We start from the raw sequence: 15,087 nt of genomic DNA on the forward strand, positions 1-15,087 counted from the left end.
ATACTTCCTCTAGCTCTTCTGTCCTGAAACCAGGCCCCTAGCAAATCTCAGCATCTGTGTACTTACACAGCTGTATTCGTTTACTTAAGTTTCCATTCACAAAGTTTGGTCCACTGTTTGAACTGCAAACCCATACGTGCTCTTCTGCTAACTCATCTGTTCTCAATTTGCTAAAAATCTATTTCATGGTCTTCTTGTGTTTAATACAAATGACATGAAACTATCTATTTGCAAAATTCTCATAAGCTATTAATTCACACTTATTAAGAGCCGAAGCTTTGCCTTGCAATTAGAGATCAACCTTCAGATAACGATCCACAAGAACTCCCCTACATGAAGAGCCTTTGGGGGCTTTTTGCTTTTATAATGACTTTTCCTATTATGAACACTTTGCTATACTTCACTTTTTTAGACTCTTATAATTAACGTGAAACTAGATTGCCACATTGGATGCTAAGCAGATTTTTTAAACGCCACAACTGAAGGAACATTTTCAATGTCATCATCTTAATGTTCCCCTTTTAAGTCCATAGGAAAAGCTCCACAATTCTGTTCAGAAGGAAGTGGCTGTATCCAGATAAATAAAATTAAAGTTTTCAATCATAAGGCACATATAGGAATTGTAACATTTCCTAAGACGAACTATAAAGTATTATTAAGAAATACATTATTAAATCAGAGAGCTCTCATTACCTTGCCTGACTGAATCAGACACAACTCCAGAGCCAAATGACAACATGGACACATATCCATGTCTGTCAATTTAGCAAGTGTTGGCAGATCTTAACCCCTGTTTATCCAGAAAAAGGACTGCTTCTCTCCATCCAACATGCTGCTTCAGTGCTGAATAATTCCTCACACCCACTGCTTTAGGACCATGGCTCAAACTGCTCCAACAGGGCTGCTACCCACAGCAACTTCATAACCACTGCAAACTGTTTAAACAGCCCAAATAACTCAACTATACTACAAAATATTAATGCTGCTTCTCTTTGCTCTCTTCTACTGTCAAGAACAGTCAACAGATGTACACCAAACAAATATAAAACTACTGCTGGGTACCTGGCTGCTCAAGGAGATTGGTATTCCTTCCAGAGGGTAGGTATCTGATACACTCCTCACTTTTTGAAGACTGCAAACATTTGTTTACCGTTTGAAAATCTTCAATATGAACTCCTGTAGTCTTGTGATGGGAATCTGCAGGCATGCATTTGCACTGAAACTAAGGGACCTTTGCAAGATGTCAGACATCATTGGAAATGCCAGATCCCAGCTACTCAAAGCAGGATATTTGGGTAGAGCATTTACTTTCCTTCCCCACATATCCCAGACAAGTGCATTATCTCTAAGTTCTTGTCACCTGGACAGTGTTGTCAGGGGAAACAATATCCATTGGTCCCAGCCAGCTACACAAAGTCAAACAAGGGGTTAAACTGCTGCAGCATGTTGCACATAATTTTCATTTAAATGCCTTATGGTGCTTTAAAACTTTTTCCAAACTCAATAATATGGTCCTGGGAGAACAGTATTGGAAAAGCTTTCTGAACCCCTGTAGGGCCTATATGAAACTGGAACTAGCAGCTTTTTACATTTCCTGACTGACTGGAATTATTACTTTGGCTACTGCTGGCTGTCAGCTTTAAAGAAAGCTTTTTTCTTCTCTACATTTTATCTCAATATTTTCAGTATTATATTTTAATTACTTTTCAGAAGGATAAACTGTTAGAAGAAAAGTTATGTTGTTGCACACAAATATATTCCTGTCTTTGCCAAATAAATCTTTCCATTTGCATTATCTTATCACACTAAGAAATATACTCCTGAAAGGCACAGGCAGTTCCTTCTCCCAGAAGTGAATTTTACATCATAAATCCTTTAGAAGACAATTCTGTTTTCTCTGGCAGAGGGGAAGCATACCGCAGAAACAGCTGAAAACAAAGTTGCTAAAAATGTTACTCCTCAGCAGCATCAATATTTTGGGGGCAAAAAAAGAAATATTAGAGACACCTGCTTTTTCTGTAGAAAAAAAAAAAATCTGTGCTAACCTCTGAGTTGAAAGGACCATATCTGTGGCCAGCTGCATCTGGTTGCTCAGAGTAGAAGGCATAAACATATGGCCTAAAAGAAAGAAAGGTCTTGTTCAGGTTAGCTTTCCTTTGACAATATCACAAAAACACAGGCTAGCCAGACCAAGTCAAATCGAGTCAACTTTCCCATGAGACTTAGCTCTATGGAAAAAGAGCTGTTTCTCAGTCATAGAATCCTACAATTATTTAGCAGTTTTCTGTTTCCATGGCATGATAAGTTGTTTTGCAGCTTTATTAAATTCAAGAACACATGCAAGGAGGCACATGGGGTACCATCTGAGGACACATGCTCATTCTAAATCTTGTAGGAGAAATCCCAACAGCAGCTCACCTAAGCCTTGCAGCAGCATGTGAGAAGGAACTTGTGTAGTAAAACCCACTCCTAATTAAAATCTTAACATTTTCCTAGAGCTCGGTGTCCAGTTCTACAACTGCCATTGCCTGTAAGGCTGTTAAACCATATTCGGTTCAGTAGGATAAGAACAATGCAAGTTAATCCATGTAATTACATGCTTCTTGATAAGAAATAAATTCATACCATACATTAATTTGGAAGTATCAAACTTCTGATGGTTAAAAGCTGATATGAAAAAAACCCAAAAAAACGCAAACCAACAAACCAAAAAAACCCCAAATCCCAAAGAACTCACACTAAACACAAAAGCCAAACAAATCCTTAAATCAGTGATGGCTTGTAACAGACAAAAATAAATTTCAGAATTAAATTTTTGCTTGCTCTTCCAGCTACTTATAAAGAGAAGACAAACTAGCAGTTATTCAACAGCAAGATAACAAGTGAATTACCTTTCATTGTCTGGAAGGGTTAACCACTGAAGTATTGTTAATATTCTGCGCTCATGGGGGATGACACTGGACCACAAAATACAAAGATATACCTTGTTATCAGAGAATACAAAAAGCATCAACCAAATGCTTGCTGTGAACTGAATTTAGTATTAATGTAATGTATCATAATAGCATAATTTGTTTTTAGCATGCTGTATCTTCTTTGTTGCTTAATACTGACTCTTAATTTGCAAACAGAATCACATTAGACCTCCTGAATGTCTACATACTCCAAAAGAAAGATGATTAAAAGTTAATTTTCTTTTAGCATGCTGTATCTTCTTTGTTGCTTAATACTGATTCTTAATTTGCAAACAGAATCACATTAGACCTCCTGAATGTCTACATACTCCAAAAGAAAGGTGATTAAAAGTTTGCAAATGTAGTCAGAACTCAAAGCAATAAATCTATGTCTTCTACACAGGAGTTAATAAAAGATCCATTCTGGTGGCTTTAACCCAGATGAAATTTTTTGTATGCTGCCATTGGATGGCTGGCATAGGTAAAATCCACTATATTGCTCACATCAGTACAGGTTTATAAAACCACCCTGCTCTGGTAGTACTACTTTTCCCTGTTTCCAGACACTGGAAAAATTTCCATTGCCTTAACAGTAGCCACTGAGGGCTAGGCTGGTGTGAATCAGAACAGAACCATCTGAAACACCAGGCCAGCAACACATGGACTTGAACCATGACAGCTTCTTACTCTGCAGAACAAACCCATCTTTACTGTTTGCACAGTGGTTGCCATTCTCACTTGGCTGCTGAGGCCAAGTTCATGCTATGAGAATGACTAACCTTAGAAACAGCTGTTAAAGTTCCAAATATCTCATCTTAGGAAAGCTCTGCAGAGCTTTCAGTGACCACACAGTCATTTTAATACAATGGCACAGTCAGTCCAGAATCCATTAGCTCAATAGCAGAATCCCTAGGCAGGAATCATCAGTCACCATAATGAACTGAATTCACCACTCTTTGGAAACCTCTGGCAGAAAAATAGAGATGGCAGCAGCCATTTGCAAATACCTTCGTTTTTAATGCCTTGCAAACAAACAGTAGTCCTCAGTCTCCAGCTACATGGAGAACTTTGGGTTGTAAAAAACCATAAAAATGAGAATTTATACTAAAATTTGCAAATAAGGCAAAATTTCAAGCTGGAATAATAATTTTGGATACTGTCCAACTTTTATGTTTTTATTGCTTGTGCAATATGAAAAAAAGAAAAACCGTTAGTTCAATTAACTCACTTCTGATTAAAATATTTTGAAACTTCTCTTTTCCTGAAAGAGTCTGCTTGAAAATTCTCCCAAAAATATTCTATGTACCAAATGAAATAAAGCAGTTTTAAGACATATATTTTTCAATTATACATAAATTGGCTGCCTCACTAGTGCCATTCATACAACCTGTCCTTTGCTACCTTTTCTACATTCTGTATCTCCAAGCATGCATTGGCCAGGTGTTTATGTAGACTATGTAGCTATAGTTTAGTTTGTAGAGCACCAGAGTGGAGCTCTGTGAGACTTCATCTTGCAAGCCTAAACCTATTATCAGCTTATGGTGTGTTTTATTATTCCCTCCATGTGCTTTATGATATTTAGAACAGTAAAATGTATTAATTCTAAAGGAATCACAAAAAATAGTCAAATCCCCTTATTACTTCAGTCTTGTAGCTTAAACATTTTCTTTGCTTCTGCAATCCTGCCAGAAGCTGTAATAGAAAGACTGATCTTCATTAATTCCTCAAAAATTATCAAAATTCATTTATTTTTCATTGTAAAGATACATTTTAGTGGGAACAAGGGAAAATAAGTTGGAATCATTAAACAAGAGAACAAACAGCAGAGATCCTCAAGGCTGTCACTTAGGAAAGGGAAATTTGGTATCTTGCTGAAAGGACAGACTGTATAGTAAAATGAATGAATCAAACCTTTAAGTCAATTAGACTGGTGATGTCAATTAACAGAAGAGGACAATAAGAGTCTTCCACACTCAGAGGAACTAAGAGGACTAAGAAACATTACTAGCAATACTAAGGAAGCAAAAAAACACACTTTGAAATGAAAGACAGTAATTCTTCACATAGGCACATATCTTTTCTTTAGGCAACTGTTAAAAGTCAGTGCATGAATCTAAAGCAGAAAACTGTAGCATCAGCTTTAGTTATCAGAAACATTGCACAAATGAAACAATAGAGGGTTATAGGTAGTGTCTCCAAGCTAACAAATGATTAGAGAAAGGAAAACAACTTAATAAACACTTAGATTGAATTAATTCTGAATTACTAGTTAAAAATCTCCAGAAAACAGAAAGTACTTACATAGACCAGAAGAACGTGCCAGCTTTCACCCCTTGCTTGGCTGCAGTAATCCAAATCTAATGAGGAAAATATAAGAGGATTAGAATGTGTTCAGATCTCTAATGACTCTCTGAAATCAAAAGAAAATGTTTTCAGGACACATTCTTCTACCCTGAGCCTAGAAGTGAAAACTGCAGTTTACAGCCTCGGCCCTAATTTGAAAACGAGGAGTGACAAACCTATGCAAACTCTGTAGCAGCGGGTCAGCTGCTGTGCTGTAGACTTTCACCCCTAAATCTCTATGTTGCTTTAATTAAAAGCACTAAGTTTCATGGCCAGGAATTCCTCCAGTATTTAATTTCATTTTCAAAACCCAGCCACTACTCACCTGACACTTTCAGCATTCGGGTTTTGGAGGATACTCAGTTAGAAAGGAACATACCATAACACTAATCAGTGCCTGCAAAAATGTCCCTCTTCTCAGAATCCTACAATCAGTAGCCATCAACAGAAGATGTGTTAGCAGAGAGCACACAAAAAAGGCCACAGAAAGTGACACAGAGATGTTAAGACTGCAGGGAGGGACACCATCCTACACAGATGTTTAAGAACTTGAGCTCACGCGATGGGGTGATTGATGAGAATGACCGAAAAATCTCCATGAAATTTTCAAACCCTTTTTTCAATCCTTCAAATACCTTGTATTTTTCTAGCTGTAAATCAGTTAGCAGCAGAAAGTTCTGCAACATAGTCACACACTCTGTGAGTGTATTTTTAATATTGCTTGGTTTAAAACCTGCTGGTTTTCAGTGGGGTTAGGGTACCATTCTCATACTTCAAAATAGATTATTAATCCTTTCTCTTCCCATTTCTATACAGCATTCATGATATTCCCCTCTATTCATTCCTTTTCAAACACAGGTTTGTTTGATCTTTTTCTAATGAAAGCTATACCATACTCCTGTTATCCTTACCACTCTCTTTCTCTCTTCTATCCTATGACTCTACACAAGGCAGGGGAATGAGAATGCTGGGGAATCAGAAAGGTTCACAATCAAGGAAAGCAAACAATGTTTGTAGCTCTACAGAACTAAATTTCTCTTGCAAGGAACTACCCAAATTATCTCAATATTATTTCAAAAGTGGCACTGTGTGTAGAGCTAGATTATTTCCTCCCATTATTTATGCATACTGCAATGTATACACTTCATGAAGCATTAAGACAAAATGTAGCTCACGTACATAATAATTGCAGGTTTTTTTTACTTTAAATTAACTCTTTAAAAATTCAAAATCCCTGTACCTTGCTCAAACAGGCACTTATAAACTGTCATCTGAACATGCATCATTCAAATGACATGCCTGAATTATTCACACATCAGTCTTAATTGAAATTGATTTGGCACCGTAATGAAATATCATTTGCACAATGAGGCTATAGTTAACAGCAATTAGATTTGGATATTGTAACATTATTGATGGGAAAATTGGTCATATTTGCATTTGCATTGCCCTGGACACAACCTTTACCTCTCATCTTCTATTCTACCAGATCTGCCTGGACTCAGCCCAACTAAATTAAAATTACAGCTATAAAAGGTCATTTGTTTTCATTTTATTCTAACTTTTTAATAGTGATAGAAACCTCTTTTCCAGTGAAAACTACATCCAGAGTAACACTATAGAAATGATGTTTTAATAAATACGTGCAGAAAGATCAGGAGCAGAATGGCCACGGGTTTGGAACCCACTCTTTGTTTTCAGGTGCTTCTCCTGAAGAATCTGATTTCAGGCTTGGTTCCTATTTACAAACACTCAAGCTACCACCAAACAGGGAATCACCCAAACATCTCCCCCAGCCTCTGCAGCCCCAGCCTTCCACCAACACCACATTTTGCATGGTGACAATGATCACAAAATTATGTGGCTGCACAGTAACTGCCAAAAAAAAAAATTGCTTGAATTTATATTGGAATTTGGGGGTTACAGTTGAATAATGGCAATATTGTTTTCAATATCACAGGATACTAGCTCTGACAGGATGGGCCAGAAGGATGCAAGTGAACAAGAAAGGGAGCGTGCCTACATCCCAGTGACCATGTCGCTCAGCCCACACACTGCAGTCAGGAGTATGATTGCAATGCAAGGCTGCTGGTTTGGGCCACATCCAGCACAGTCAGGGTATATAACCAGCCTAGATACTGTCTAATTAAGGCAGTCATTCATTACATATTCATTAGTGCATCATGGTATTCACAGGTGAAAAAAGGCCCACACTTAAAGCAATTTCCTTTGCATTGCAGATTTATTCATAGAGAAAAACCCAGTCATGGCAGAGAAAGGAGGTTGACAACACATTCAGCATGAAATGTGTGTCAACTCCCACTGTTGTTATGCTCTGTCTTGCTCTACTTGGGGAACCATTGTCCCCACAGCAGATTTATTTTTCTTTGAAAATGTTTGTGCTCCAGCAAATTCTAAATAATTTTGGGAAGGTACCAACAAACTAAGTCCAGGGAATTCTGTGTTTGGATTTTACTATCTGCAAACTCTAGTTTGACTTCCTAGTGCTTTGACCCACACAGGCCCAAACTGGTCCAATCTGCCTGGCTGTCTAAAGGAGACCAGCCAATTTCTATCCTGAGCAGCCGAAGATGTCCTGTGCTGCTCCTGTCTTATACAGCTGAATTCATCTCTGAACCTGTGTATTTTAGGTGGTGATTTTAAACACATGCCATAAGACACTCTCCCTCCAGCCAGGCAAGTAAAACACTTGTCATCCTGACAGATGAGTAACTGGATCATTGGGATATTGCCAAGGTAGCCAGCACATCTGTGAGAAAGTGGTCGCTATATTTTCCTTCTTGTTGAGCTTAGTGTGTGCTTCATGAAAACAGCATGCGCTGGGGTAATGCACATAAGTGGAGATCACTCCCAGTTGTGCAGTCCTAAGAGCAGGAAGTGCAGCCTAAAGGCATTCAGACTGGCTTCAGAGAGGGAAAAGCTGCACCTGCCAGTACTTCACCTCAGGAATGCAGCCATTTACATTGGTATTAGCAGTTTAGATGAGTACAGGTGTCTGCTGCACTTGAAATAAGATGAATCGCTAAGACAAGGATCTGTTGAAGTCTAAAATCAGCAAATCAAAGGGCCCCTGTCTGTCTACAACATCTGAGTGAGTCTCAAAGACTCCATCCTGACTTTGTCAGGCAGAGCCTGATTCAACTCAAGCTTACAACAAATCACTACTAGACCTCTGCTCTCCTTTGTTTTTTAAGGGGAAGGGAAAAAAAAAAAAAACCAGCCAGCCCTTTGATTTATTTAAATCCAAATCAAGAAAAATTAACACTATCACCATGATACCTAAAACTGCTACTCAGCAATACACTTGTGGATGTCTTTCAGCATATGCAGAGAAGCAGCCATATCGAGGTGGAATAATTTCTGTTTGCATTTATCAAGCTCTAAATAAAATACTCAGCATGTTTCAGAGCTGAGACACTGCTGATAAATCTAGCGGTAGCTGTTTCTACTAGAGATATCCTTTGTTACCCAGACCCCTTAGTGGATAGGCAAAATCAGACAACAGACTGGAGCAACTGATGGGAGCACACAAGTTTATTTAGTACTTTGGCTATAGGATAATAACTTCAGTAGAAATGTTGGCAGCAAACTCTTACTGCAGTCTTATCACCAGTGAACACCTCTCACTGTCTTTAAGTAAATTCATTGCCTTTCAAGGCAGTCTACAAGTAGTGCAGCAGGGTGGGATAGAAAAAAAGTTATCAGATGCCCTCTCAACCTTGTCCATTCAAACCAGTTGAAATTAAGAAGCAAATAAAGGTTATTGTTCTGCAAGGTCAGCACCATTTATGAGCTTATGCAATTTATTTGCCATACATAATTTTGTTGGGTGTAACTGTTAATATGTTAGAATTTTATAATCAGCGGTTTATGTCAAATGTCCACTCCTGGTTTGCATATGGGACAAGACTAATTGTATTGCAAACTATATAAAGGACATATTTCTGAATTAATTTGCTTAAGCAGAGAGAAGGGGAATAAATATTTAAAAAATAATGAGAGATCAACCACTCTATCTTCCTACCATGCCACAGAAAACCAACAATATCTAGCTTTTCCAATACAGAAAGACCTATTAAATTATGCAATCACAGATTCAAACCTAGTAAACTGGCATGTGTCCTGAAAAATAGTATACATGCTTTCCTAGCCATATGTTAAACATATCCTGTAAGTTTAATTACTTTTATATCCTCTGTGTTGAATGACTACAATTCTTCTCCATTACTGATGGATGAAAGGAGATGAGGCTAAGCAATCAGTTAGGTGTCAATGTCATATGGAACATGGAAGTCCCAGGTTCTCCCCTTCTTCTTACTGCTAGACACACTTGCACACAGGTGTGCAAGTACTTAATTCAGAGTTATTCAAGATAGCTGTGGAATTTTCTTTGAAAACCTGCACAGAAAGTGAGATACCTCCCTGGTTTTAATCTTCCATGAATAAACAAGAGTCCACAATTTCACAAAGGCTGACACATATTTGACATGTCAGATGCATCAAAGGCTGATGTAGCAATGAGAAATCCCTTCCACATCTAGGCAAAGGTGGGAAGGAGGAAATCACAGCATTTCCAAGTAAAGAAATGTGTACAAGACTGGTGCAAGCATGTAGAATTAATACCACTCCTGCACCATTTGCAATTTGTTTTGCAACAAGGTAAAATGTGGAGTAGCCCCTTCCACACTTCTTACATTACAGAAATGTTCTCCCAGACTTGGCAACTAAGCATTGCCTTCTTGCCCAGACAGAAGATTTTTAGACAAGAACTCTATTAAATAAATAGACAAATAAATAGAGTCCTGTTGCTTGTTCATGGCTCAAAGCTGGATAAAAAGAAGTACGTATAAAATAGAATTACAGACATCTTTCCTTCTGCTTCCCCTACCAATCAACAAAGTGATTGCAAGACCTGTTCAGGATGGAAAGGCATATGACAACTTTCTGAAGCTCCTTCTGTAATTATTAGACAGACAAAATCAACAAAATTCCAATAATGCTTTTATTCTAAATACTGAGATATAAATTTGGATGAATCAGGAATATCAAGTTAAGATGCAGGGTGATGATAGCTAATGTCCTTGAAGACTACAAAGGCAGCTTCACAACATGCTGTCTGATAACTAGGAATGTCATGGCCATGTTTAAGGATTAACATCTCAAGACAGTCCTTTTTTGGGGGTTGTAGTATTTAAAAGGTTGATAGTGAATTTAAAGCTACATACAAGGCACCCTAAACATCCATCAATACTTTTAAAATTATGATATTTCTGAAGTGAAAGACATCTTTTGGACTCAACTTCAGATCCAAACCAGGTTACCTTGTGAAGGAGCCTCTCTGTCCCATTAACCAGCAGTTGTATACCTTGCCTTTTCTGACCTTGGAGAGGCCAATGGGTTATTTCTAAAGATCATGGAAGATCACTTAAAAAAAAAAAAACCCAATGTAGTGTAAGCTTAAACTCACTACATCAAACCAAGACATGGAAAACTAGTGCTTACCAGAAGCCAAAGACAGCTGGAGCCTAAATTTAGTACCTAAAGTTACTTGGGATGAAAACAAGAATGTCAGTGTCATGAAAAATGAGCAGTAAACTTTGTTTCCCCCATGGGCACTGATGCTCACCATTGCTGTGAGATGCTGTTGCAGTATGAGGAGTGGTTTTATGGTTGTTTCCTATGAAACACTTTTGTTTTGAAAACAAGGTTGTTTTAAGCTTATATAATAAATCAACATTGTATACTAAATCAGGAAGTCCCATAACCAGCTACAGCACCCTGAAACACTTCCAAGCTACTTTCTCCCCACTTCTCCCTTTCCTAATGCTATTAATTTCTCATAATTCCTGGAGTAAAAACATTCAGATACTCATCTGCCAAATCCCACTGATGTCTGGGATAATCTGGCTGTTTTTCAGCAAAAGACTGAGTATTAGAACAACTAAAGAAAGAAAGAAGGAAAGACCACCAAACCCCGCCACATTTTCATAGATCCATATACAGTAGGTCTGTTTCCAGGAGCAAGAAAGTATTCCAGAAATTATCAACGTTAAATTACATCCTCTTCTAGGCATTTTAGCCGTAATACAAAGCTGGGAATCTCAGATACTTTTTCTGCCTTCTTGCATAGAAAAATAATAATTTCCAATCCTGTGCAAACCATATCCCATTCTGCTGGTTTTGAGTACTTCAGTTTGAGACCCAGGATCTAAAAAGAGCCAGTTGAATATATGATATGACAGACAGGATTCCTTTAATACACAGGTCAGATATCCCTTTCTACCTCCTTAACTGAACTGGCTCATCTTTCAATACCCAGCTATTTTGGGCAGTCTATGTCAATGTCATATTTAAAGAAAATTATAAAAAGGCGTTAGATACTGACTGTATCTAACCAATACAGACAGAGGTAACTTCTCTTATAAAAATCTGCAGTTCTCTTATCAAATGTGCAATTCTTGCACATGGAGAGAGAGTATAATTTATATTTCTGCAAGAGATCTATCACCTCGTTATCCAGCTATTGTGGCCACTCTATCAGGTTTGCCCAATTTATGTGTTTCCCTCATATTATGTGTATGGGAATTGAATTTCAGTCCTTCCTCTGTGCATTTGCTTCCAATTTTCCAAAGACATGTCCAGTTTATTACATGATTAGTGTGTTTCCTTTTTAACAATTCTTCAGAACAACTGGTTTATTTTATCATCCCTATTTGGGTATTCAACATTCCCACACACACACACCCCATCCTCTGAGGATTTCATCCAGCATAAGGTCACCCACTATTGCTTAACTTTCTCAAACTCTTCTCAGATGACATTTTTCATCCAGAAAATATTTTATTCCCTGGAGTAGCATAGGTGTGGGAATTAACAATGTTCCCCACAGAACACAGCAGGTGATGAAGTATTCATAGACTTATATCGTACTTCTAAAATATCATAGTTTAAAAGTAGAGACATTTGTACAAGCCCCAACGATTAGTTCTCCACTAACTCCTACCTAACCATGATTAAGGTAAGATGCAGAATTAAATTTGCAATGCATAATTAAATTCCAGCTGCCTAATGAGTTGTCACACAGTTGAGCCACAGGATTATCGATGAACTCAACTCCAGACTGGAGCAGGTTTTAACTGTGTGGCTCTGGCTGTAGCTGAGATAAAGAGGTTACACACTGCTGCTCTTTCACTGCTGTTTGGATCCTGATTCTTTGCTTCCATCTGGAAAGGTAATAGCTATGTTCCTCACCACCCATGCCAAAAGCTAACCCAGGACACAGCTAGCCAAGGGAGTGCCTACACTCACTGACAGACTTTACAACAGCACAAATACCTCATTCTGGCTCAGCTACAGCCAGACACATCTGCCTGCAGCTCTAAATTGCCTTGTCTCACATTTGTTGTGGACTAAACGACTTGCAGACAGCACACACACTTGCTAAGCCTATAGCTGTCAGAGTAACTCCCTTTAGCCTCTTGGGATATTTCTGTCTTAAGAGATTTGGGGGATGATATGGATCAAATTAGCAAACAGAAATGACAGATTATGGGGTCCCAAACCCCTTCCAATTTCCTTACCTCTACCATCTCACTCTTTTGAGAGGTTAATTCATCAGAGACCATTTAAACCATAGTTCCCTAAGCAATCAGTGCAATGACATGTGCATGCACCTTGGCTTCCTGCACCTAAAACTTACTGGTTTTATTTTTGTTGTCAAAGAAAGCCACCACAGCATGCACTAACAGGGGAAAGTGCAGCAGAAGCAAAGGGACTGTCTTAGCTGTAGTAATACAGAATACTTGGAAGGACTCCATCTCCTTGTCTAGAATAAGGGCTCAGACCGAGACAAATCAAGTCCAACACTAATCCAAGAGACTGGACATAGTTCAGCCTCTGCTGCTGTGCTCAAGGCAGACATTAATTCTCAAGTTTCCATGGCCTCTGCAGTAAATCAGGTAACAGTGATTACTTGTGGACTTTAATAATAATTATGAAATTATGCTGTGCTATGCTGACAAAATATTTATACTAAAACTTCTCAAGAACATTACTAGGACAAAAACCTAAGAAACTCATCATGAAAAGGAAACATTATGCCATAGTAACAAAATCACAGTGTTACACTGCTGCCTCAAGTGAAGGTTTTATCCTAGCTGTGTCTAATTTATACTTATCAGTGCAAACACCTTTTCATAGTCAATGGATTTATTATTCTGAAAAGCAAAAGCCAACTCAAAACATTACATTAAACTGATAGACAGAGGGCCAGCTGTGGGGGAGGGGGTAGGGATTAGGTACAAATTGTTCACATATGGTTTTTTTAATTATTATTATTGGCTATGTTCCACAGCACAGGGGGAGGGGAGAAAAGAGAGGAAGAAAAAAGTAGGAGGGAATTTGAAACTTACTGGTTGACCTCCCCACCATCTGTGATTGAATTTCTCTCGCCCTCGAAGACTGAAGCTGGCATCAAACACTGGGTCATACATTGAATTGCCAACAATCCCATGTGATTCAGGATAGAGTCCCTTTGTGCAGAAGTAGATTAATTAGTACAACCCTAATGCACACAAAACCAGTGCTTCATAGCTATCTGAAAGTACCACTAAATTATTTTAAAATAAGTATCTTTGTAACTACATACCAGAAAATATTTTTACTTTCAGATAAGCATATTTAAATCTGGCTGTAGTAATGAAAGCAGTAAGAGATGATTGAATTGTACTAAAAAGAATAAAAACTCATGTTAGTTTCAAGTTTTTCACACTGTTTAAAATTTAGTTTGAGGTCATAAAGAAAAAGCATAAATGTATAAAAACAAGATCGATTTGTACTTTCAGTTCCTCTTCATGAATGCCCTTTCTGGACACAATAATTCATTCTCTGGTTGCAACAGTAACACTTAGCATTTCCATTTCCTACTATTTTTATCTTCATGACTGCTTGTGTTAGTTACATTATTTCCAAGAAAAAAAAAAAAAAAAAAAAAAAAAAAAAAAAAAAAAAAAAAAAAAAAAGGCAGGTCACCCAAAGCTATGGCTTTATATCACAATTTGTCCTGCAGTAAAAGCAATTCAGGGAGAAGAGCAGAAAATTCCTTTCTCTGGGCCTTCTCCCAACCTATTCTTTCTCCGTATGCTCCTGTCTCATCCATTTAATCATTTGTGCAGTGGCTGCACAAAAAAAAGAAGGGGAAAAAATTGCAGCTGCAGGTGGACAGTCCCTTATGGCAGTTTTGGGAGCACTATCAGTATCACACAGGTGTGGGGACAGCCTGGCTGCCAGCCCTGCCGCCACAGCACAGCGATGGCTCCTCTCACCACAGGGCCAGCACAGCGTCCAGACACACTCAGCAGCTGCACACTGCCCCACTGACTTTGGCTGCTCCAGCAGAGAAACAACTGCTGGTTGTACTCAGGGCAGCATTTCAGGGGTGTTTTTTTTCCCCTAGGAAAACTTTGACCTGTAATTATGCAGCAGTACAAATAACTGCAAAAGCAGGCATAAGCATAGGAAAGCTGTGATAGTGTATAATGGTGTGATACAATCCAATTCACCACTTAAAAATAAAAGAAAATACTTAAATACTTTTTCTTCAAAATGAAGAAAATACTTAACATAAATAAATACCAAAAAGGATGGACAATAAAGCAGTTATACATATGTACATATATATAATGTTTTTTTTTTTTAAAAAAAACCTTGCTTCCCATAACACACATTTCTACTCCAGTGCAACATTTTAGCATGAAAAAATCCTTCCCAG

At 38.1% G+C, this 15,087-nt stretch overlaps 1 protein-coding gene across 1 annotated transcript in view; it reads right to left on the reverse strand.

Annotated features, from left to right (window-relative positions):
• Positions 1-15,087, reverse strand: part of ENPP2 (ectonucleotide pyrophosphatase/phosphodiesterase 2) — a 71,423-nt gene that overhangs the window by 28,293 nt on the left and 28,043 nt on the right. Inside the window, 4 exon segments of the mRNA XM_053984672.1 lie at positions 2,046-2,118; positions 2,892-2,957; positions 5,256-5,311; positions 13,730-13,849. Of these exon segments, the coding sequence (XP_053840647.1) occupies positions 2,046-2,118; positions 2,892-2,957; positions 5,256-5,311; positions 13,730-13,849 (315 nt within the window).

Source organism: Vidua macroura, chromosome 1 (genome assembly GCF_024509145.1).
Source record: "Vidua macroura isolate BioBank_ID:100142 chromosome 1, ASM2450914v1, whole genome shotgun sequence".
Taxonomy (NCBI): domain Eukaryota; kingdom Metazoa; phylum Chordata; class Aves; order Passeriformes; family Viduidae; genus Vidua; species Vidua macroura.